This window comes from Melospiza melodia, chromosome 21 (assembly GCF_035770615.1).
Source record: "Melospiza melodia melodia isolate bMelMel2 chromosome 21, bMelMel2.pri, whole genome shotgun sequence".
NCBI lineage: Eukaryota > Metazoa > Chordata > Aves > Passeriformes > Passerellidae > Melospiza > Melospiza melodia.
Genome location: NC_086214.1, coordinates 9,750,108 through 9,773,690, shown reverse-complemented (window position 1 = coordinate 9,773,690; position 23,583 = coordinate 9,750,108). Strand labels below are relative to the sequence as shown.

Here is a 23,583-nt window from a genome sequence, read left to right as displayed (position 1 = left end):
TGTGCTCTACAGAGCAAAAAAAAATAAATAAATCTCACTTCTGCCACCAGAGCCCCACTGCAGCACTGCCTGGATGCTTGGAGCTGTGCAGCAAATGCCAAGCTGTGAGCTGCAGCCAGGGAACACATAATTAATGTGATTAGGAGCACACAGAGCTAGCATGCTCTGCTGACTGAAAAGCCCAGTAGCATAATTACTGTTTTCTGTACTAGCTCTATGTCTGAACAAATCTCAAAGCCTGGTTAGTTTTAGACTGCTGTGTAAACGTCAATAAAAATCCCAGAAGTGCCAGCTCATCAGCATTCTCAGGCACAGAAATGGTGAAAATATCACTGCATTTCCATGCTGTTAACATCAGGCAAGGAAGTCTCCATTCTTCAGTCTAACCTTAGAGTTTGTAATAAGGTAACATCTCCCCCAAGTGAATGCTTATTATGAAAGCTAATTAATTGCTTTCCAGTAATGAGAAGTCTTTGGTGTTCAAAGAAAGCAAAATTCAGTACACAGGAATTAAACAGTGTTTATTGAAACAATGCACCCCCCACTTAAAGACCTCTTTCTGATTAACATCATTACAAATAAAACCAAAGAAACTCAACATACAAACATACAAAACATGTATAGGCAGGAACTGTGAGCCAAAAAAAAATCAGTCAGAAATCCATAGTATTAATTGAAGAGAAAACTAAAGCAATGCTTTGTAGTTGCCTGGATTTCCCTGGGGGATGGAGAGTCAATGCTTATCTGCCTTCCTCAGAAGAGACAATTTTGATTAATATCAGACCCATCTGACTCAGTCTATTAAACCCTGAAGGAAGGATATTCTTCAGATATAAGAGATATGTCTTTGATTAATAATTCTACCATATTGCCATTCCAAGCATTAACAACTGCATGGCACCTGTGGAAAGTGAAAGCCTTTGAATTCTATGGAAGGGAACTAACTTGTACTAATAGACCTGTTCTCTTTTGTCCAGATCTGAAAGCTCTGTGACACTGCTCCTCCTGCCCTCTGCTGAACAAGTCAAAGTGCCAAGGTTGTCACTACTCCCTTGCAAAGAAGACAAAATGGTTATATAATTCAGCTTTACATATAGGAAAAGAGCAAAGTTACTTCAGACATTCTCGGTGGTTTGTCTAAAGTCCTTGGCAATCTGTCTAGAGATTCCTCTTCAGCTCTGTCAGAGTTTAACAGACCACAACAGGCTACAAAGTGGTGGCCATCACAGTTCACTCTTACCTCCCAGAGCACATCTCCAGAGAATTGCAAAAATCACCTCACTCACTATGCTGGGTGTAACTATCGCCCAATTGTCACACACAAGGTGGGGGAAATGTCAATGTAACGTTATCTATCGAGTTTTTCCTTGGAATTCTAGGCTCAAGCAGCCAGCACTGGCCTCCTCATCCCAGCTGAGCATTCCTCCTGATGTTGGCAATCAACCTCTTGCTGTATTCTCTGTAGTTCACGGGTTTGACGTCCAGCGCTGTGGCCTTAATACGAGACTCGTCCTGCAAAAGAGAAATTTTAGCATGTAAAAGAACATGAAGCACTCCAGGCATTGATTCCAACATCCTTCTGCCCCAGTAACTTACTGCTCATGCTATCTGGGTTAGCTGGGAGTGCCAACACGACCTCCCAGAGCTGGCATGTTGTTTTCATGTGAAACCAGCCACTCTTGATGAGCCTGAGAGGGAGCAGCAAGGATCCCTCCTTCAGTGCTCAAGACTGAACGTATTTGTGTGATCTCTGGAATCTTCTGTTCTCTGTGAGCAAGGGAAACCTCTCCCCACAAACATAAGAGGAGGAAGTCACCTCCTATGGAGACAAGCTGAGCTACAAAAGCCACAAGTTACATTATTTGCCTTTTGGGCAACACTTACGTTGTAAGTCTCCAGTTTCACCCGGATCCTGAACTCGTAGGTGTTGAAGTTTGCATTCTGGAACACTTCTTCAAAAGCCTGCTCGTTCTGAGGGAAGGACAAAGACAGGGATCAGCTGCAGACACTCCAGGCTCCCATTAGAGCCATGAACTTTGAGAACAGCTCAGCTTTTGGGGAGGCTGGCAAAAACACTGGAACTACCTGGCCCACACAGGCAGAGCTGTGTTCCATCATCACATTTTAGATGCCAAACCCATAACTCAAAGGTTTTTAAAATAAAAAAGGTGACAACTTTTTAGCTGCTTAAACAAAGGAACATACAATTGCACTGAATCTGCAACCAGGTGTAAGGAACAAAAATACTACAAATCTTCAGGAGCTGCCAAACTGGCTAAGGCTAATTCTGGCGTTGTGCTGTGATCACAAACACTGACAGAGTTAACTATTTCCTTATTAATTGCCTTATTAGGCATTCTGGCTTTCTGCTTATCCATCAAAGCTGCATGAATCTTTCCCATCCTGACACAGGCCTATTTGAGAGAATGTTCTATAAAAAAATCAGATCCATGTTTTGAACGTGTTTTAATAACCATGAGAAGACTGTGTCATATTTATAACATAAGCAGCTTCTAATTACCATATGAACACTAAACATCATCATCATCATTTCTAATAGACAATTTGTCAAAACAGTAGAAAAGGAGCAGGCAAGTCGTGGAGACTGTGGAAAAAAAAAGTTTATTTTTGTAAAAATATGAGTCGTAAAAACCTTTGCTGACATTCAAAAAAGATCCTGCATCTCCCTGATGATAGTGACAAGTAATTATTAATGCATTTATCTACCAGATGCACTTGACTTGATCAGTCACTCCAGCAGCAGACAGAGCATCTGATCTGGAATTGAATCCACCCCAGTTCCACTCACATTCCAAGTGTTACATCTGCTGTTTTTCACTGTGTGCAGCACTATTTTACACTACACAGTCATTCTCCTAGGGTTTAGAAAAGCACAACAAATGGAGGTGAACAGGAGCAGCTAGGTTCACAGATTACAGAATTTAAGCATATCCCTCCTGAATATTAAAACCCCTTCCTTTGGCCATCTTATGGATTAGAGGATAAGAAAACTCGCTTAATAAAGCATTTAGCTCCTCTCTGCAGCTCTGTCACAAACTGTGCTAACCATTAGTGAGTTGAAAATGCCCTCAGCATAGCAGCCACTGCTACCCCACATTAGCTCCTTTGGTATCTAACAAGCACAGGCGAGAGGCAGATGAAAAACCTTGCACATGTATCTGTGCTTAGCGTGGTCACAGGCTGTACATGAACTCCATCCATACTGTGAGCACTGAAAAGACTCCCACCAACTTCACAAGACACTGCATCAGCCCTATCAGAGAAAAACCACTAAGAAAAGCTTGCTGCAAATGCATCGAGTACCATTTTTAAAGGCTCATAAAAGTGTCAAATCAAAACCAATTTCTCCTGGAACACAAAGCATTCCTGCTCAAGGGCTCACTCCATATTATGTTCCATTTTCTATCCTCAGCCATTTCCATTAGGCAGCTCTTCAAAAGACATTACATGTTTGTACTGGTACATAGGATCTGCTGTCTCTCCTTCCCCACCCAGGTATCTTCAGCATTAAAAGCGACTTAAGAAATTTTGTTTAAACTCTAGCAGAGATTAAGCATGGCTGAAATAAGAAAATATTGATAGGTTAAGAAAGTCTGAGAATGGAAATGCAAAAGTGCAAGCACATCTAATTAGAATCCCCCCAGCTAGACATCTTCCTACAGAACAGAGGTGGCCAGTCTTTGTAATGCCACAAAAACTCAGCATGCCACACCACAACCTTTGTACCCTTCACCTCCGACAGCCAGAGCACAGAAAATCTCCAAAAATCATTCCATATTACAGGATAAACAGCCCTGCTTTGTAGAAACAGAGGTCTACAACAGTGTCTCAAGGCACAACAGCCTCAACAATGCCTCCTGCTCCATTTCTCTCCCACAGCCAAGCAAGGGGTTAACCAACAACTGGGATATCTGTGGAGCCCTGGAATCAACCAGCCTTAGCCTGGGAGCACAGCAAGGCTCATATGCAATTCAAGAACTTATCATGCATTCCACATCATCATTTAAAAACAAAACAAAGCCACACAGTTTTTTTATACAGTACACAAGTTAAAAAAAAAAAAAAAAAACAAAACAAAACAGGAAAAGATTATTTTGGTTGGAAGAAAGACAAAGGCAGTAGAAAAGCACAGAGTGACAAAAGGGAAGATAATGCTGCCTGTTAGTGTCTAATGACTTAAAACCTTAAAAATTGTTCTAATCTGCACAGAAAGATCAATTCAGCACCTCTGCCAATGACCTGTTTTACAAATTGTGGCTTTTGTGAGACCCACAAAATTCTGATGATATTTGGTGGGGGGAAAAAAAAGAGCCTTCAAAAGTGGGCTCACACACATCAGTTCAAAAAGCTTCCTGCCCACTTAACAAAGATACACACAAAGTGTTCTAGAACTTTTTGATTTTGTAAACAAATTTTTGGAACACATTAGGGGTAATGTTGTCAGTACTCGTTGCTAAACTATTTTTTTTTTTTTCAGATTCTTCCAGTCTAGGTACAATGATAAAACAGGCTGTGTTTTCAACAGGAGCCAACACTGTGAAAGCTGTCAGTCCCACAAAGGCTGTGGCACAAGCCTGGGGTGAGCAGCTGCCTCTGCAGGTCCAGGTGATGAGGACAGGCTGAGCTGCAGCTTTCAGCAGCCAAAAGAGCTCAGGGGGAGACAGACTGACTGTGGGAGCAAACTATGGGGGAAAGCAGGCAAATCTCTGTTCCTCAGGCAGATGGCCTGTGGAAAATAATCCTGAGGAGAGTAAACAAGTCCCTGCCAAGAACTTCAGGCTAGGGAGAAGCAATGATTTGTGAACTTGTTAAAGATGCTGAAGGCCAACATCTGGAGGACAACCTTGGGCTGAGCTGGCCTATCACCCAGAGAAAGGGCAAATCAAATCCTTGACAAATGAAACAGAACATCCCTTTCTTTCATATGGCATTATTTTTATGTGTTTTCAATGGTGTTAATTCTCACAGCAAGTACATGAACATGCCCCAAAACCTGTGGCCTGTGCCACATTTGCTGTCCATTCATACACAAATATCAGACCATGCTCTGGTGGATCAGCACTGGTGCTCCACACAAACCTTACATCTTTGCCAGAGCTGCCTTCAAAACATTACAAGAATATTTCCTTACCAGAAGGATCAAAGAAAACACCAAAAAATCTGAGGGCAGCTCAACAGAGGATGAATGAAACAGTTCAACTTCAAGGCAAACAGTAAAAATACAACAAGCTAATTGACTGACCTTTTCCTTCAGTTCTCCCAGAAAAGCTGCATTTTGGCCAAGAATGAATTCTGCTGTGTCTTGAAAACAAGTCACCCACTGATATTCCAGACAGTCTGCAATGGTCACCTAGAATACAACAACAAAACCCAAAAGGTTGTTTCTTCCAGTTGCCTTTTCCTCCAGAAAGAAGACAACACAAAAGAAAAAAAAAATATCTCAAAGCTATAGAGAGTTTTAAATTCCCAGTTAACTCTCAGAGCCTGACCTGTGTGTCCCTTCAATCATTGTGGGTGGAAAGAAGTGACTTCCCACCTTTTTTAAGCTCCACAGATTGTCCATAACTTAACACAAGTTAACTCTGGCAGTAGATTGAACCACAGGGCAAGGCCAACAAGATCATAGCAGGAAAACACTGATGGATGCTCAGCTGTGTTCCTGCTGCCACTGAAGAGCAGGAACAGGTATCCCAGAACAACAACCACCAAAGGGAACAGCAGCAGCTCTGCAAACTGAATTTACTTTGCACACACCTGAGTACTTGAGCATAAACTCATGGAACATTACGTTATGTTACAAGGAAACCATCAAAACACTCAAAGATAGTTAAAAGTTAAAAGATCAATGAAAACATTGGTTTAGATTGGTTTAGTTAAAAGATCAATTTCCAGCCTCACATGCATTTCCTGGCTGCTTTGACAATTAGGAATGAGGAAATGGGAGACACTGCTCAGAAGGCCTTGAGTGCACCCTCAGCATCCTCTTTATATTCTACAAGAATGACTCTGCTATGCAAAGCAGTTCATGCATTCCTAGAAGTTATCAGATAAAAATTATTCAGAAGCAGTTTGTGTTTTAAGAAGGCTGCAGGGATAGTTCCCTTCTCTCTGCATGCCCACCTGGCAGAGCATTTCTAAAAAGCAGATACAACTCTAATTTATAATGTAAAACATGAGAAAGTTCAATGCCTATGGTGTAAGTGGGCATCACAATAATAATCCCCAGACAACTTTCTAAAGCAGACTCCATTAAAGCACGAGGCAGAACAATACCTACCAAAAAAAAAACTGTACTAAATATAGGTAGCAGCTGTAAAAGTGCAATTACTGCTCTCCAGAAATGCCATTTTACTTCAGTTTATCTTCACTACTGAAGAGGCGGGGGCCATCTGTATTCTGCACTGCATAGTACACTTGGAAACCAGAACCAACTGAGCTAGCAGCAACTTTTTGGCAAAGAGAAAAGCTTTTAATTGGAGCACTAGGAAAACAAACTGCTAATCAGCTCAATGAAACATCCCTCACTCAGGTACAGCACACTAAACAGCTAAACACCCTGTAACTCACAGGGCTGCAGCACAGACAGACAAACAGCATCCTCAAAAGATTTCCTGCTTGGGTTGTGCTGGGAACGTGGCAGGGAACGCCCTGAAATGTGATCCGGGTACTCACCAGGAGCATCAGGCGGTACTTGAAGTTGGGGAATTCGCGGTCGCACTTCTCGCAGCGGTAAAGGCCGTTCTGCTGGTCTATCACCTTCTTGTTGCAATCCTGGGAGGGACACGCCTGGTACATGCAGTTCTCCTTGCGCAGATGTACAATGGTGCCCACACAGCTAAAATAATCTGCCTGCCAGAGCGAGTGTGCAACGTTAGCCTCAAAATACTCAATGTTTCCCCCATTCTGAATTAACTACAAAAGCAAGGCAACCATACTTGGATATTTAGGATTAGAAAGCTTAACAGCTATGGATTACTGGGAAACTGTAAATCAACCCCTCTGTTGCAATAATTTTTAGGCTTCCATTATGTTAATAAAGCCCCTACAGCAAGATTATTTTGTGTTTCCATTGCAGGAAACTCCAATTGCTAGGTCTTCTTTAGATAAAGCATATTTGATTCTCCATTGTGTCTGTTCAAATCTGCACTTTTTCACAGGATTAAGATTCTGCACTTTCCTACGCTTCTTTCAGGAACCAATACAAAAAACAGAAAGCCTATTGTGTAGTGTTACAGATAAGCATTTGATTAAACTATAGCCTACAGAACAAAATACCCACTCACCACACTAAAATAATCATCATAATGGTTTAAGACCACGGTCAAGTCTTTCAGCAGAAAAATAGAGGTTGCTTAAGAAACATGGACAAAAATTGCCACAGAAAATAGCTGAATTTCAGGTAAAGAGCAAGTGTTCAGAGCTAGGCTGGATGGGACTGAGCAACCTTATCTAAGGGGTGGCATCCCTGCCCATGATAAGGGGTTTGGAAAGAAGTATGGTTCCTTCCAACCCAAACCATCCTATGATTTTAAAGGTTTTTTTCCAAGGATAGAAAGTCTTGTATATCCCAAACAGCATAGCATTTAAGTCTGAGACAAAAAAAAAAAAAACAACAAACTCAAAAACCCAAAAAAAACCTCCACAAAACAAAACAACCAAACTAAAAAATCAAACAAAATAAAACCCAAAAAAACCCCACAACAAAAAACAAAAAAAACCTCCACAAAACAAAACAACCAAACTAAAAAATCAAACAAAATAAAACCCAAAAAAACCCCACAACAAAAAACAAAAAACCAGCATAAGCCTAGAGAGGTTTCTGGAATGAAAAGCCAAGGACCTGGGGTTTATTACCAGCTTTTTTATTGACCAAGTGTGCACCCTTGAAAACCACTTCCTCCTAATGCACCTGTTTCTCCTAGAACACTCTGTGCTGTCTCTTTGAACATCTTTGGGGTAAAAACATCCTCCCTTCATTTACACAGGGCTTAGAATTCTCTTGCAAACAAAATATCATGTTGCAACATCAGCAACAAGCTTGGATTTATTTGAAAAACAATAATATTAATTAATAGCATAAATTCCAAGACAGTAAACACCTACTGCTCAATACTTGAATAAGAAGAATATCTGCACAAAGCCTTGCTTTTTATTTTCTCCCCAATACACAAAGCTTGCACTGAGTGGCCATGCCTTACCTTATCTCCTTGTCCCAAGTTCTCAGATTTGGCTTCAAACAAAGTTTTCCAGTTGGTATTTGCTCCAGCTGCTGGCCCACCCCTCACATCAGAGATGGAGGTACATTCCAGAAGCTGCCCCTCAGAGTCAAACCTGCAACCACAGAGATGTGCACTTCTATTTTTGGAGAGCAGACCACACGGACTTATCAAAAGCTTACGTTTATTTTCATGTGCTCGATACATGAGGGATTTTTTATCAATGATTGCAAAGGAAACAATTACAGTAATATGTGTATATTGCAAACAAAAATAGCATTTCAGAATAAGTTAATAGTCTGACTTAATTAGCACAGTATTTTATAAACCCACAAAAGGAGGACAGCTTTGTTCTATATAACTGCAATTTGTTTGCCAGCTAGTGGTCAAACCACGCACTGCACACTTCTTAGAGGCTGGCAGATAACAAGATTTAAGGGCATCAGATATTTCCATAATTAAAATTAAATTACATGGTACCATTATCTTCGCAGCAGCTTTGAAAGGAAAAGCAAATAGCATTGAAAAGATTATGCTTCCTCAGTTAAAATCAGAAAGCAGAGCTCTTCAGCAAAAGGTTGCACTGCATTCCCGTTGTGATGGGCTTTGTGATTTCACAAACACACCAACGAGGCTCCAAGATTGAGCTTAATTAAAGTGTGACAGTAATAGCTCAGACCCACAATCAATTTTATCTCCAACAAGCCTCTGAAGTATGGAGAGCTCAATGACAAATGGAGGATGCCATTTATTTCATCCACATTTGGGTGATGTAACTGGAATCTGAAGACTCAGGATTCACAAGTCTGATGCTGTTGGCACTTAACCCTCTTCACACACACACACCACATCTCACCACATTCATACTTACAACAGACAATTTAACAGCTCCTTGCAGGAGAAGCAACAATGAAATCGCTTTGTTTTGCTGACAATAAAAGAGTTATTTTGCTATCTGAAAAATATCTGGCAAGAACTAGACACTGAGAGATGTCAAACAGTCCCTCCACACTAACTGAGTGTGTATCAGATTCCACACAATGGAAAAGCCTGTGGGAAAAAAATACCATTCTCTCAGATCAAGCCTCAGAAAGTAGAGCTGGTCAAGCCTGATTTCATGCTGCCTTCCAAGGCTTTGGGTCAGCATGCACTAGCCCGATTTCAATTTTTCAAGGTCTGTCATGGAATTAAAAGTTTTTTTGAATTGGACAACTTAAGAAGGACAGCCTTCCAGGCTCTAGGGCTTGCAAGGCAGAGAAGCTTCTGCAGCTCTGCAAGCCATAGCCTCTGCCACCTTCCCTCAGTGCTACACACACTGCTCAAGCACAGAGAAACAAAATAAAACAAATACTCTGCAGGAGGCTGAAACAAAGCAAAATAAACACATTCCTACCATCCTCGGAGCTTGAAAGCCTCTGGGCTATCAGGGTTGATGACAACTGTGCTGGAGGACAGGACAGACAGGCTTCTGCCACCAAAGTCAGAGACACGGGCTCCTTTGATGGCAATCACAGGTTGTCTGGAGCCATCAAACTGTTCAGCCTGCATGTGTGAAAAACCAGAGAGCAGCAGCAGCACAGTTACAGGAAAGGCTCTGAACTTGTGGTCATAATTCACAGATCATGACAAGAGACCAGACCTGAATCAAACTGCCCCACTGTATCTAAAAGGTAAGGGTTTGAGTGGTGTCATTAGGAGTTTAAGCAAAGATAGGTGACAATTTTCTGTGCAATCCTAACACCCTGTTTCCTGGGGAACCAGAGAATCCTTAAATCACACCACGGGTTTGTTAGAAAGGACTGGTCCCCTCTGTCAGCAGCTTTACAGCAGGATTTTAGGAAGGGAGATGTGTTATGGGAATGCAAACAAAATTAATTGTTCATATCAGACTCCTCAGGAGATGAAACAACTCACTCAGCTTCACTGAGCCAATCATGTCCATCTTACTACCACTTACACAAAAGTGCAGCCGTGCTGACCAAACATTTTTAGTCAACTTTCCATCTTCTGTTTTTTATGTCATAAAGCTGCTCTAATGTTGTTCAACTGCCATCACCTGAGTAGCCTGACACTAACAAAGAACCTCATGGCATGAGAGAGGGTTTGAAAGGTATAGATTTTATGGACCCCACACCACTCAGCAAGCAAGGGGAGGATCATGTACTTGAAGATAACAAATGAGCTGGAGTTGCAGTAGCACTTACTGTACCCATGAGATGCAAAAAGAACAGAAAACACATCCCAGCAGTCATGGCAGTGACTGCTGTAAAGAACATCCAGATTCTGACCCCAACTGTGCCAGCTGCAAGCCATACATCACTCCCCCTCAATGCTTATTGATATTTCTATTCTACAAGCAAGCAAACAGATTTAACTTTGCAAAATGCAGACCCTGATCTCTGCTGGAAGAGTTATGCCAGGAATTGTATACCAGTAGTCTCTCCTATTATAACCTAGTTCAATCTTAAGGCTTTGCAATACTGAACTTCAGTTTACTTCATCTGTATCAGCAGATGGTTAATGGTGTTTAGGTACCTACAGTATCAGTGCACTTGATCATTTAGCCATAAAGCATCACTGTCAAGCTGGCAGGATCACTCCCATTTTATAGACTGCCACATAAATCCCTAAGTATCTATAACAACAGTGGAAAACAAAGTAGCCTGTTAAAAAGATAAGGAAACAGTTTACTGCAACTGTTCAAACTTCCACTTCCAAGGCTCTGATGCTTTAAACTCCCAGCCTGAGACAGAGCCTCTCAATCTGCTCATTAGGGGTAATATGTATCCCACCTACAAATAAAATTCATCTTATTTGAGACAGCCATAGCCACCAGGCTTTTCCATCATCAAACTGCAGCTCACACCCTTTCCTAAACCTGGAGCCCGTTACTTTCAGTATTTTGGCTTGAGACATAATGTCTGCAGTTGTTCAGAACACATTAGTCAGATCATGTCAGCAGTTTGTCAGGGAAAGGTTAGGAACATCACACCTGAATGCAAGCAGACAGTCTTTCACCTTCTCTTGGCCCCTGATCCTTGGACACCCAGTGCTATGGCAGTGCTGTGCCCATCTCAGGTGACAACAGCACTGCCTAGCCTTACACCAAGGAAGCTTTGTAAAAGCAGGTAAGAGAGCACATACCTCATTTCCCCACAGTGTAGCTGTCACCAGTTTCCCTGATGTATCCATCAGATGCACGTTCCTCTTTGAAACCTCTCTATTGTTAGCTTTCACTGTAATTTTAGTGACATCTTCGTAGCTCTTGCAAATTCCAATTACATCTGAGAAACAGTTACAATTTAGAGCTACTCAAAGGGTCACAATTGGAGAACACAAGATCACAAGAGAAGAATTCAAACCTACTGTCAGATTTTTACCTTGTATCCCAGCTCCCTATTGAAATGAAATCTGATATGGAAATTAAGTGTATTATGGTAGGAATGTTCCACTACAGAACTCTTCAGTGCTTTAATTTTGTTGACGCAGTCATTAAGATATTCATGAATGCAAGCCTCACCACATTAGAGAGATCAAGGCATTGTACTATCTTTCCCCATCACATTCTGTCAAAGGACTTCAGTCCTGATCATGTAACACGCTTGCTGTTAAAGCACAAGCAAGAGCCTTCAAAGTGACTGTAACACAATGAAACAACTGGCTCGTGCCTCCACCTAACTCTGCAATTACAAGTTGCAACTTTAACAAGTCTGCATGCTCAGGTGGCAAGAGCTAAAGCAATCCCCTGTGCAGTCCCTAAAAATACACCACTTTTAATGTTTCCCATCTACCTTTAAAATTCCCAGCTGAATGTCTCTGAATCACAGGCATCTTGTGCCTCTGAAACCTGAGAACCCTCGCCCCCACCCAAGCCTCTGATTTTTTCCGGAGTACTCTGCCCAACGAATTACAGAAAAACAAACCTCCAATACTTCATAAAGCAAGCCAAAACAGTCATGCAACTTGGACTTGGATGCAATGAATTATGCCAAAATCACTACAGAGATAATTAGATAGTGAAAGAAAGCAAGACCACAGAAGGTATGAAATGCACACATGCTGAGCAAGGGCATTTTTTCTTTCAGCCTTTTTCGGTGGAAAACAGCGATCACAGTACAATAAACAACTATCACCTACTGTCTTCAGTTTGAAGCACAAGTTTGAGGAATAATTGTTATATATTGCTAGAAAACAGGCAAAATCATCTTAACAGGAAAACTGCCTGAGGAATTTTTAATGGCAACCATCACTGGATGACTTCAATTAAGAGATCACAACACTCAAAGCTCACTACCTGCCCAGAATTCAGGACACAAAAAAATCAAACTTCAAAGCTTTAAAATTTGCCATTTTTCTACTTTTGACTGACCAACAATCGAGTCTTTGGGCGTGTTCTCCAAGTCAGAGATGGATACAAAATCAAACTGAACAGATGGAAGATGCTGGGCATCATCACAGGGCACAACTGAAGTCTCATTAGTGAATGTAATCTCGTAGTCATTCTTAACAGCTGTATATTGCTTGTTAGCAGTCTTCAAATTGCCTTTGGTAAAATAATATACCTACAGGAGAAAGCAATGAAACAGGGGGTATTATCAGCAGTGAGGGAAAATAGATTGTGTTCACCTTTAAAAATCCTTGCTAGGCTCAAGTTCCTCTTTTCCAGCTCCTGTCAGTCTAAGAAAGCACAAAGCTACCATACCTTGTTCAATTCAATGAGTGGAAAGAACTTGTCTGCTTGATCGTTGAATGCAGTAGCTCTAATCTCACCCTGCAGGAAAATAGGGGAGCTGGTCAGAAGTGAAATTTGGCACGGAAAAAGATTTAAAAAAAATAAAATCTTTGCAATCTTAAGTGGTAGCAGTCCTGCAGAGACAGTGGGGTCTGCTAGGGTAGCTCCAGGCGTGTGAGAAACAAACAACATTCTCTTCACATCTGTAGTTAGAGCTAAAATGACATATTCTACACCTGACAATCAAACCTCATATTCAAGTCTCATTAGTACATCTACAGCTTCAGAATAAAATGCATAAGAACTGCATCCATCATAGAGACACCTCTGAAAATGCCAGAAAAACTGGCAGTGATGAAATAAAATTCAAATACACCCCACAGCTCCACCAGTTAGCACACAGTATATTGTGATGGCTCCCACTCAGATATGTCTATAAGTAAGAATTAATAACAATTATACCCTCACTAGATATAAACACTGTTTAAAAAAAAAAAAAAAGACTATAGACACTATGCAGAGAAAACAAATGCCTGGTGACAACATGTTACATTATTAACCTCACATTTTACACTCAATATAATCTAGCAGAATCTTGTTTGTTTTCACGACAGAAGGCTGTAATTTGATAAGAGGTTTGACAAACTGCAAGTTCAGTTAGATTAACCAGATACCATTCCCCAAACAAACCACAAAGGAAATTTCTCAGTGTTACAATAATTTGCACTCCAATTTCCTCATGAAAATTGAAAGCTTGTAACTTGGAGGTAATGCTCCTCTCACTCCCTGTTTTGTAAGGTGTAGCTCAGCCAGGAGGAGATGTCACTCTCAATCTACAGGAAACCACCACAACCTTCAGTATTAGGTTGTCAGTTTGCATAAACAACTCTATTTTGAAGCTGCAAAAATCCAGTCACACACTATAGACTTTGATGAAAAATAATCAGCAATGCTGCACATTTAAGACTTCATTCTGGATAAAAACTGGCACGTTGATGTGCAACTTAATGATTGCAGGGATCCAAGTTTCAGTTGTAATAAAAAAAATCATTTCCGAAAAATGCACTTTATTTCCTCTATTCTGTCTTTATGAAAGGTTCATCAGCATCTGGCATACATTATCTTTGTCTCCACATATGACACTTACACTTTCATCAACCAGCTCTATGGAAAAGAGCTTTCCTTCCCCACGAGAGTTGCTCCACGTGCGGATCTGACCTTTTTGGGTAACACGAGCACAAATGGTCCACCTGAAATCATTCAAGAAATCACTGCTCTGCATCTCTTTGCATCTGTTTAAAGAAGAGACTGGCTTGGCAAACCTTTGGAACTGGAATGTGACTGTTTAAAAGCCAGAATCTTTCCCACTGCACCTCCGCAACTCTTTGCTTTCTGTTTTAATGGCCTAGACCATTAAAGACACAAAGTTGTAGAGAAGGCAACAAAGCAGCCATAAAACATCCAGTATGATAATAATAGTGAACAATCCTTCTGCACAGAAGCAGGCCCCAAATCTTTTACTCTTCTAGGGTACATTTCTCACACAGCAGTTTGCCTGCTCTGAAAAGCCACGCCAGAACTCAAGAGCTCAATTATAGGATTCGCATTTAACTTGGGTAATCAAATCAGTTTGCATAACTTAAAAATGTCATTCACTAAATAATTACATCCTCATGCTTTTCAACAGCTCAGTAGCTGAAGTGAATAGCTTACTGAGCTGTTTTGTCATTAAGTTACCAAAAAGAAGGTTGCTTTAGGAAAAAAAAAAACCCAGACAAGTCAATCGATTTTCAACTAAAATATTAAAAACCTATCAAGCTCAGCAGGGCAGCTGCACCAAGACAATGGCAAAGCAAATCTCAGATTGTTAAGAGTGTTGATGCAATTTAAAAAGATAAAAAAAAAGAAAGAAAAGAACACCCTTCTCCACAGGAAAAAATATCAGAAAACAAAACCCTAAACAAAAACCCAAAACAACAACAAGAAAACAAAACCCCATAAAAACAAAACAAAGCCCACCAGTGTTTCTGTGGAAGATTTTCTGCTTCTTTCTCTGGGTGGTTTTGTGGTTGCTGTTGGGTTGGTTTGTTTAAACTTCACCAATAAAATCCAAAGAACTCAATGAATTATTTGACAGAGACTCACACACAGAAAATCACAACAAAGCTATTGTTCCTCCATGCCTGTGAGATGAACAAAAGGCCTGGCAAACCACAAGGACTCACTTGGACTGGTATGGATTCAAGCTGGCAATGGGCACCACTTTGATCTGAGACCCCCCAGGTGTCTTCAGGGCACTGGGAGCACTCGCTTTTCCAAACTGGTGGGAGGGAGCGTGGTACTTGGGAGCAGCAGGACCTTCCAAAAACCACAACAGAGCAGAGAGGATTTCAGCCTCACACACAAAAATCAGGTTAAAACCAATCAGGGTGCAGAACTTTGCCACCATGGCATGGGGAGGGAACACCCTGTGCCACGTGGGCACCACAGAGGGGCTTGGAGCTTCTTGCATCATTTCTGCTCTTGGTCACAAGTGCTTTCTAGGCTGCAAAATGCTGCAGAAGAGACACTCTCAGACCTTTTAGTGTTTGCACTTAAGTGGAGATGTGTCCAGAGTCAACCACTTGAACAGAGTTTAAGTGGCAAACAACTGTTTAGCAGTAAATCCTCTAAAATAACAGAATTACAGGGTGGTTTGGGTTAAAAGGGAATCATTCCAACCCCCTGACAAGGACAGGGACACCTTCCACAAACAACTTTATCCAGAACCCCATCCTTGAACATTTCCAGGGATGGGAAGTGTTGGAACAAGACACCACTTGGGGGAACAACTAAGGAAAAACACCCTACAAACAGTTTTTTAACATAAAGTGATACTGGTAATTCTAAACTCAAACTTGTCAATGTATATGCAAAAAAACTCTTGTGATCAACTTTAAGCAAGGAAGGAGAAGCTTGTTTTCTGCTGCAAGTTTCTAAGCAAATGTCAAAATTTTACTATTTAAAAATCCTTCCTAAACACAGGGGTAAAGAATACAGACAAGTTAAAGCAGCACCAAGAATTAGGATTGACAACTTTTTAGCTAAAAAAAAAAAAGTCTACAGGCTGACATTTAAATTGACTGCATCTTCCAATATCTCACTGAAATCTTGATCAAAAAAACAGATTTCTAGATGTACTATCAAATAATTTCAGTGTATTGCCTAAAAAATGTTTGGCCTCCATCTCAGCACTGGTAACACACAGAGTTGGTGGCCAGCTCCAAACTGCAGCCACTGTTTCAAGAATGCAGTGTAAACTGAATAAAGTTGGGGTTTTTGGGCTTTTTTCCTTTTGGGGAGGAAAAGGGACAAATTTCCCCCCCTTTTATAACCAGTTCTCTAGAGAGAATTCACCTTGTCTAGCTATGAGTTGCTACTCAATGGAGAGTTTCTTGTGCAACATCACTAAAGAAAGGATTTTATTTAAACTGAATCTGTATTTTCTCACTGATCACATATCAGAATTCCTGCCCAGCATGACTCTTACCTGCTCCAGACAAATTGCCATTTTGCTGCTGTGGTTTGCTGGCTGCTGGGTTTCCTGCTGGAGCTGCAGAACGTTGCCCTTGTCCTGGTAATTAAAATGGAAAGAGACCATAGAGTAGGGAGCACATCAATTAAAAGTACCCTTTTAGGAAATAAGGCTTGCATGCAAAAAAAGAAATAATAAAATAATAAACCCACAGAGACCATGCCAAACTCCAGGTATTTAAGACACAGGAGCAGCCAGGCATCTGTTGAACACTACCATGAAGGAATTCCAGTCAGATCTCTTTCCTCAAGCAACTGCTTTCTACTTGGAAAGAACTCAGGGCTGATGGTGATTTAAAAGGACAGCCCTGAAGTAATCTTGACAACTTTTCAGTGTTTATCAGCTGCTATTGCTCTGACAGGTAGTTTCTGCTCCTACCTAAGAGCTATGATAAAAAAAACCTGTAGAGAATTCTGTCTCATCACTCAGAAAGGGCCAAAAATCCACTGGGTAAAGTCAAATCTGAAGTTAACCCAAGACAAAGAAAACACCTGCTGCGTTTTATTTCTGAAATATGAAGATGTTTAATGTGGAGGCGATGGAGCCATCACTTCAGAATTCACCAGGGCTCCTCTTGGCACACAGCAGTAAATTGCTTAGGGAGCAAAGTGATGCCATAGTAAGAAGTGTCCATTTTTTAGATTTCAGGACTTTTACTTGCTCTAAATTAATGATAAATTACAAGGCAAAGAGCAGACAGGCATATCTAAAGCAAAAGTCCATTAAAAGACTAATCTACCATTCAAAAATTTGAATTCCTTTACAATGTAATTTGCTTCTAGATGAGAAAATATCCAACATTTTTGTCCTTTTGGACACAACTAATCCTTAAGGTCTTGCTTTGTAGGGAGACCTAGGCCTGAGCAGGCAAAATCCCTGTGATTTGGGATCTGAGGAGGAAGATGCTCAGAGAAAGTGGAAGAAGGTCAGACCAAGCATGGAGAGCACCACAAGGAACAAAAGCAGAGAATCCCAGGACAGAGGGATGGCACCAAACTACAGGAAAGGAGCAGAAGCAACACAAGGAGATCCCAGTGAGGTGTTGCCTGATGTGGTGGAGTCTCCAGAGGCAACCCTCTGGTTATTTTTAATCCAAAATCCAGGTCCTTGCACCAACCCCAATCTCCAAGTTGCCGCAGCAGAGTCACATCGGTGAACTGGTGACAGTCTCCCTGGCAACAGCGTGACGTCAAACTGCAAAATGTGCATTTACTGCAGGTTCCACTAGATGGAGGAGCCAGGTCTCCCCCTTGCTCCGTGGCCTCAGGTGCTCAGAGGGTCAGCACTCCACACCCAAACTCATTTTGTGCAAGGGAAGGTGGGAAAAAACCCAACAAGACGCATTAAGAGAAAAATATGTCTGGTCAGGGGAGGAATATTCAGGAGGAACAGAATGTGGGTATGAAGCAGCAAGAGGTTTCCTTATTGATTTTGTTCCAAATATGTTTCTTTCTGTAGGAATTTGTGATTAAGAAAAAAAAAAAAACAACTCCACTGAAAACCAAACCCAAGACCACCACATCCATTGGAACACGTGTGCGTTATGAAACACAAATTCACATTTTAATGGCTGCCTACCCACAGCCAAGTGTTTCTCAACAGAGTAAGAATAAATTCACACATCTGTGCATGTGTTCAAATACAGAAGTAGCAGAAATATCTCTCCAATTTTCTCGCTTGCAGAGCCTAGGGACTCCTAAACTGTGATTTTTGGTGGCTGGTGGCCTACAGATCACTTAAAGTGCTCAGAAAACCGAGGAGGCTGCCTGGTTTTTGCTGTTCGTTTTTATTAGCAGGAGGTGAAAAAAGCAGCTGAAATACCTGCTCACATTTCTGCTGTGTGTGGTAGATTAGGTAAACCCAAGACCTTTGCCTGCAGCTGCCCCCCCCCAGCCCACTCAAAGGCAATAACTGTGTAACAGGAACCCTCAGCTCCCAATAATTCGTCACCAAGAGGTTTTGCCACAGTGCCATGACACGAGACCTGCCCCAGAACTGAGCAGCAGGGAAGGGAAAGAAGGGGAAAAAATGCACTTTGAAACAACACACCCCTAAATCACAGCAGTGGGAAGGGCAAGAGGAAGGAGTTCAAGTGAATGTGCAAGTACATAAACATCTCAACATGGAAAGATTAATGACAGGAGTTAAACATAAGTAGCAAGTCATTGTCAAAGTGAAAAGGAAGTCCAGCATCAGAGTAATTTGAATGAGATTAACGACAGTAATAACACAACCATCCAGTCTTCAACAAGAACTCAACTGCTCAGTCTTAATTTTCAATACTATTATGAGAGGCTGCCTGAAAAGTTTTTATGATTTGTAATAAGAAGATTGTGTCTCCAGCTTCCTTGTTAGGCAGATTAACCACCTACTGCTCCCATGTAAAGTGGCCAAAAGCCAGCTTCTCACCCCCCTGGGTCCCACTGTGCTATTACAGCCTGAGAAAGAATATTCCTTAATCCTAGGTCTGGCAGTCTGAGATCTGTGTTTCAGGGAAAACCAAAAGTAGGGCTAAAAGATACATTTTTAAAATACCAGAACCCTTTTTTTTTTAACAGAAACCATGAAGTACATTTAAGATGCTCATTTTGCATTAGCTGAGTGTCCCTCAAAAAAATACAATTTCTTAATATATACAGGAATTTAAGAGAATATGCAATTTAAAATACACACCTCTGCCATTTCATCAAGGCCTTCATGACAAATCTTGCAGCTTGCAGAGCAGCAAGGCTGGGTTAAGCTTACCTAATCTAAACTATTACCATCTTCTGTATCAGAAACTTTATTTAGTATCAAATAAAAGGGTATGAAGTCGTCAGAATAAGATCAGTGTTAAAATGAAATACACATCACATCTTTTTTGGCATCTTTTACCTAGTGCAAGCCCACACATATTATGACCACAGACCTGTAACATCTCCAAAAGAATTTAGATTTGAAACCTTCACTGCAGAGTATTTTTGTAAGTCCAAATGAAGAACACAACTTTGATCAAAGTAATGGTAATTTTACCAGAATTTATAGTTAAAGGTATATTTTCAGCTCAATTCTGTCAGATACCACGTTCTCAGTGGTTTCTAAGCAACAATATAACTGAAAAACACTATAGTTCACAAGCTCTTGTATCACATAAGCAGGGAAATGGGAGAAAGGCACAAAACAGTCTGCTCAGTAGCTATTCTGAAAGTCTTGGTCTCTACAGCAACTGTGGGATTAAACCATAAAATCTGAGATGTCAACACATTTTTTAAACAGCAATTAGCTAAGTAACTATCAAAGGAACAAAGGATTCTTTAGGCTCATTTAACATACGCCCCTCTTAATTCCCTTGGAAAAAGTTAATGAAGAAAGATGTCTTTGCCTTTGCAACAGAATAGATTTTTAACCAGAAGAGCAATGTACCTACCACCACTGTTTGTCCCAACTGTTCTACAGAAAACTCTTGCCACTAATGTGTGGTCCCTTAGTAATAAAAATATATTAGTCCACTTCTCTCAGGATATAAAAAAATATCTTCAGGAAGAGCTGTTTGCTATTAAATTCCAGCCATTATCTGTGTATACATCACTGACAGAGCTGTTCAAATATTTTCTTTAAGTGCTTATTATTCTCCCTCCTTTTTAAAAGATCAGAATTGGAAGAGCAGCACAGACTTTTCAACATTCTCAGAGGGAAAAATGTTTTAATTTAAAAAACCATTTGCATGAGAACTGCAAGCTCAGCACACAAAAGTGAAGAACACAGTTATTTATGCAACATAACAGATCCAAGGGGATTAATGGCAGGTCAGATTAAGGTCCAGCCAGTGCCTCAGTCCTTTTTCAGCTGAGCATGGTAGGAATGGGTGCTTAGGGAATTCTGTGCTCTCCTGTTTTCATACCAGTCTCTCATCTATGTACTTGGAACAATCTAAGTTTTAGTGCTTCCTGCACCTAACATTCATGCAGAGGATGTATTGTTATGTTTAACAGCCTTTAATGGATTTCTCTTTCACATCTAATTGCTTTTTGAACCTGTGCCAATTTTTGGCACCTACCTCCACAAGTTCCATCATTTAAGTGTGCAGTTTAGGGGTGTGGTGCAGCCTTTGTTTTACAACCACTGCCTGACAACACGAGAGCTAAAGAGCATCAAAGGAACATAGAAAAGAGAGAGAGAGATTCATCATTCTTTATTCATCCCCTCTATGCCATCTTAGACTTTTACAGATCATTATTCCATCTTCCTCCTCCTGTTTCTCTCCAGACAGGAGAAATTAGAATCTATTTGATTACTCATTATGAGGAGACATAAAATCGCTTCCGTTTACTTACTGGAACTCGAGGTAGAGACCACTCACTACAATAAAAACCTGTCAAGGTTATAAGGGATGGATGCTCCAAACACCATGGAGAGACTCAAACTCCAGCCATGGTGCAGAGTTTATTTATTAAAACAGGAAGACACCCCAGTTTGTGTGACACGAACAAAAAGGATTTTCAAGATCTGGACTTCCTCATTCCAGGCATAAAAAAAAACCTGAACGTGTCTGCCTGCTTTTTTTTTTTTTCAAGTGAAAGAGAGAAGCTGAAAGGCTCTGAGGTGGCAGAAAAGTATTTACTTACAGCTACTCACCCTCACTGTATGGCTGGGGATTGCCTATGGGCCCACCAACCTGATCAGCAGTGTGCAGGACATTCACATCCATCAGGATCACCACTCTCCTGCAACACAGAACAGACAGCAAACAAAGATTTCACCCCCTCTGCAACTCCCATCTCTGGATATCCTCTGCAGCAGGTGAGGAAGCCAAGCATTAAGAGGCTGATTCTTTGGATGAAGAATCTGGGAGACAAAAGCTTTCCACTGTCAACTAAGCCCTCTCTTGAGGGACAAGTAAGCTTGAAACAATATCAAGGACACTTCATATCACTGCATCAAGGACAGGCCTGAACAGGCACCAAAAATAGCTTGGGAAACCATTGTGTTTTGAAAGTAGCTAAACCATACCAGATTTTTATTTCCTGCTTCAAAAGCTGTTGTCTTCTTCCCAGAATAAAAAGAATAGTTCATACCCTGCTAGACATATACACAGTTTTTCTGTTATAGTTTCACCTGGATCTCTTCTTATTTTGAAGTATCCTATTCCCTCAAATTTTCCTCTCATTTCTTCAAATTTTAACAAAAGACCAGATTCCACAACACCTAAGTAACAAGATACCTTTATTGTTTCTTTCCAACAGCAGATAATTTTAAGGAAGCTTTGTGCAAGTATTTGGAGTATTCCAGCTGGAGTTGGAGTATTGCAACTGGAAACTTTATATTACTAAATCACTGTACCAGATACATCTGATCCCACCAGAGTCACATTCTGCAATTTATTTCTTCTGTCACTGGTGCTGTGGACTTTCCCCCTCACACCCTAAAGCCTGAGTATTGTCACATAATCCCAACCAAAAGCACTTGGCCTCTGCTTAGTCACAAAGCACAGAGTCCCCACTGGTGCAGCTGCCTTTCTGTAGGGCTGAACTTAAAGATTATCACAAATACCTTCCATCTTTCAGGCTGTTGACAATGAATCTGTTAACCTGGCAAACACACCGGGCTGACAAGCGTTCCTCTTCCACCAGGGAGTTCAGCTGTGTTGCCAACATGAATGCTGCAGGAGCAGAAGGAAAATATTGAGATAATTCACAATGCCAGCTTTAAAAGGGGCTACCACACCTTTTCCAGCCAGTCAAATATTACACTGGATCTCCAACTTGACAAAGAAAACAGTGCAACTGCTAAGAAGTCACCAAAACTGGCCATAAACTATGCTGTATTTATTCCCCACACGTCAGAGTGCAGTGATAGCTAGAATGATTGTATATCAAAAAGCTAAGAAAAAGATTAGGTTAAACTACTTTTAAATCAATATTACATGTATAGGTTTCTGTACTTTCATTATATCCTCTAGCGAGTTGATTGCTTATTTTTCACAAAGTTCCAAAAGTCAAAGATTTCACCTAAATGACAAAAAGCAGTTGCATACTTCAGAGTCTGTGGCCCAGTGAAAAACCACATTCTACCTCAATATTTATTTCAGCACTCTGCATCCATTCACCAGACTAGGAATTTAACAACCCTTAGCATCTCCAAACTTAGAAAAATCTCACTGCAGCGTGCCATACTCACAGGAGAGGGTGTTCACCCCATCACTCATCAGTACTCTGTAACGTGGGGGCCCAGTTCCTGTGGCAATAGCCCGTGTATTCTGCAGGGGAAAAAACCAACCAGGCTGTCAGTCCACACTTGTTCAGAAACTTCTCAAAAACAGAAACTGACATTAACAACAAGTGACTTATCTACTCGTCTTTTTTTACACTAATATCAACGGCATAGCCCAAGTAATGTAAAACAAAATTAAGAGAACTAAAAATAGAGCAGCCTTGATCGGCTTCTCTGCAGAGGAAAGTCTGGCTGCACTCAGGACCCCACATGCAGCCACCGAGGGAAGGGACGGTACTCACGATGACTTGCAGCACGGGCTTGGAGACCTCCTCCCCTTGCATTATGGCCTGCAGAAACGAAAGAGACGCTCAGGAAACGTTACCGGAACGCCTCGCCACCCGCAGCGACCGGACCAGAATGAGCTCGGATGTCCGAGACCATCGGCCCAACCTATGAAGGGCTGCGGCCAAAGAGCTGAGGAGGAACACCTGTGGAAGAGCCAGGGACGCGGGTGCGGCCAGGACACCCCCCCGGGACCAGGCCCCGCTCCGGGCCTGCTTCTCCCCTCGGGACCGGGCCGGACCCGGTGCCCAGGCCCGGCTTTCACCTCCCACCCTGACAACGACCAGGTCCATGCCAGGCCACCCCGAGCCGCTCACCGCGATGGCCCCTTCGCTCAGCCGCACGCTCATGGTGCCGTGTCCGCCGCTGCCGCCAAATCCTCCCGCCGCTGCCGCCAAATCCTCCCGCCGCCGCTGCCGCCACCGCCTCCTTCCGGCGCCGCCTCACGCCACGCCGGGCGTGCCCCGCCAGCTCGGCGCCGCTATTGGCCCCCCGGTGCTGTACGG

At 41.6% G+C, this 23,583-nt stretch overlaps 1 protein-coding gene across 1 annotated transcript; it reads right to left on the bottom strand.

Annotated features, from left to right (window-relative positions):
* Nucleotides 1–500: 500 nt before the first annotated feature.
* Nucleotides 501–23,489, bottom strand: RPA1 (replication protein A1). Its single transcript, XM_063173613.1, has 17 exons — nucleotides 23,395–23,489; nucleotides 23,035–23,082; nucleotides 22,700–22,778; nucleotides 22,073–22,181; nucleotides 21,158–21,246; nucleotides 16,499–16,582; nucleotides 15,195–15,327; nucleotides 14,117–14,219; nucleotides 12,940–13,008; nucleotides 12,607–12,799; nucleotides 11,382–11,521; nucleotides 9,631–9,779; nucleotides 8,220–8,352; nucleotides 6,694–6,870; nucleotides 5,264–5,371; nucleotides 1,885–1,971; nucleotides 501–1,512 (listed from the first exon to the last, which is right to left on the bottom strand). Exons 1-17 carry the CDS (start codon nucleotides 23,425–23,427, stop codon nucleotides 1,405–1,407), a joined length of 1,842 nt encoding a protein of 613 aa, XP_063029683.1. The 5' UTR covers nucleotides 23,428–23,489; the 3' UTR covers nucleotides 501–1,404.
* Between the last annotated feature and the right edge of the window lie 94 nt (nucleotides 23,490–23,583).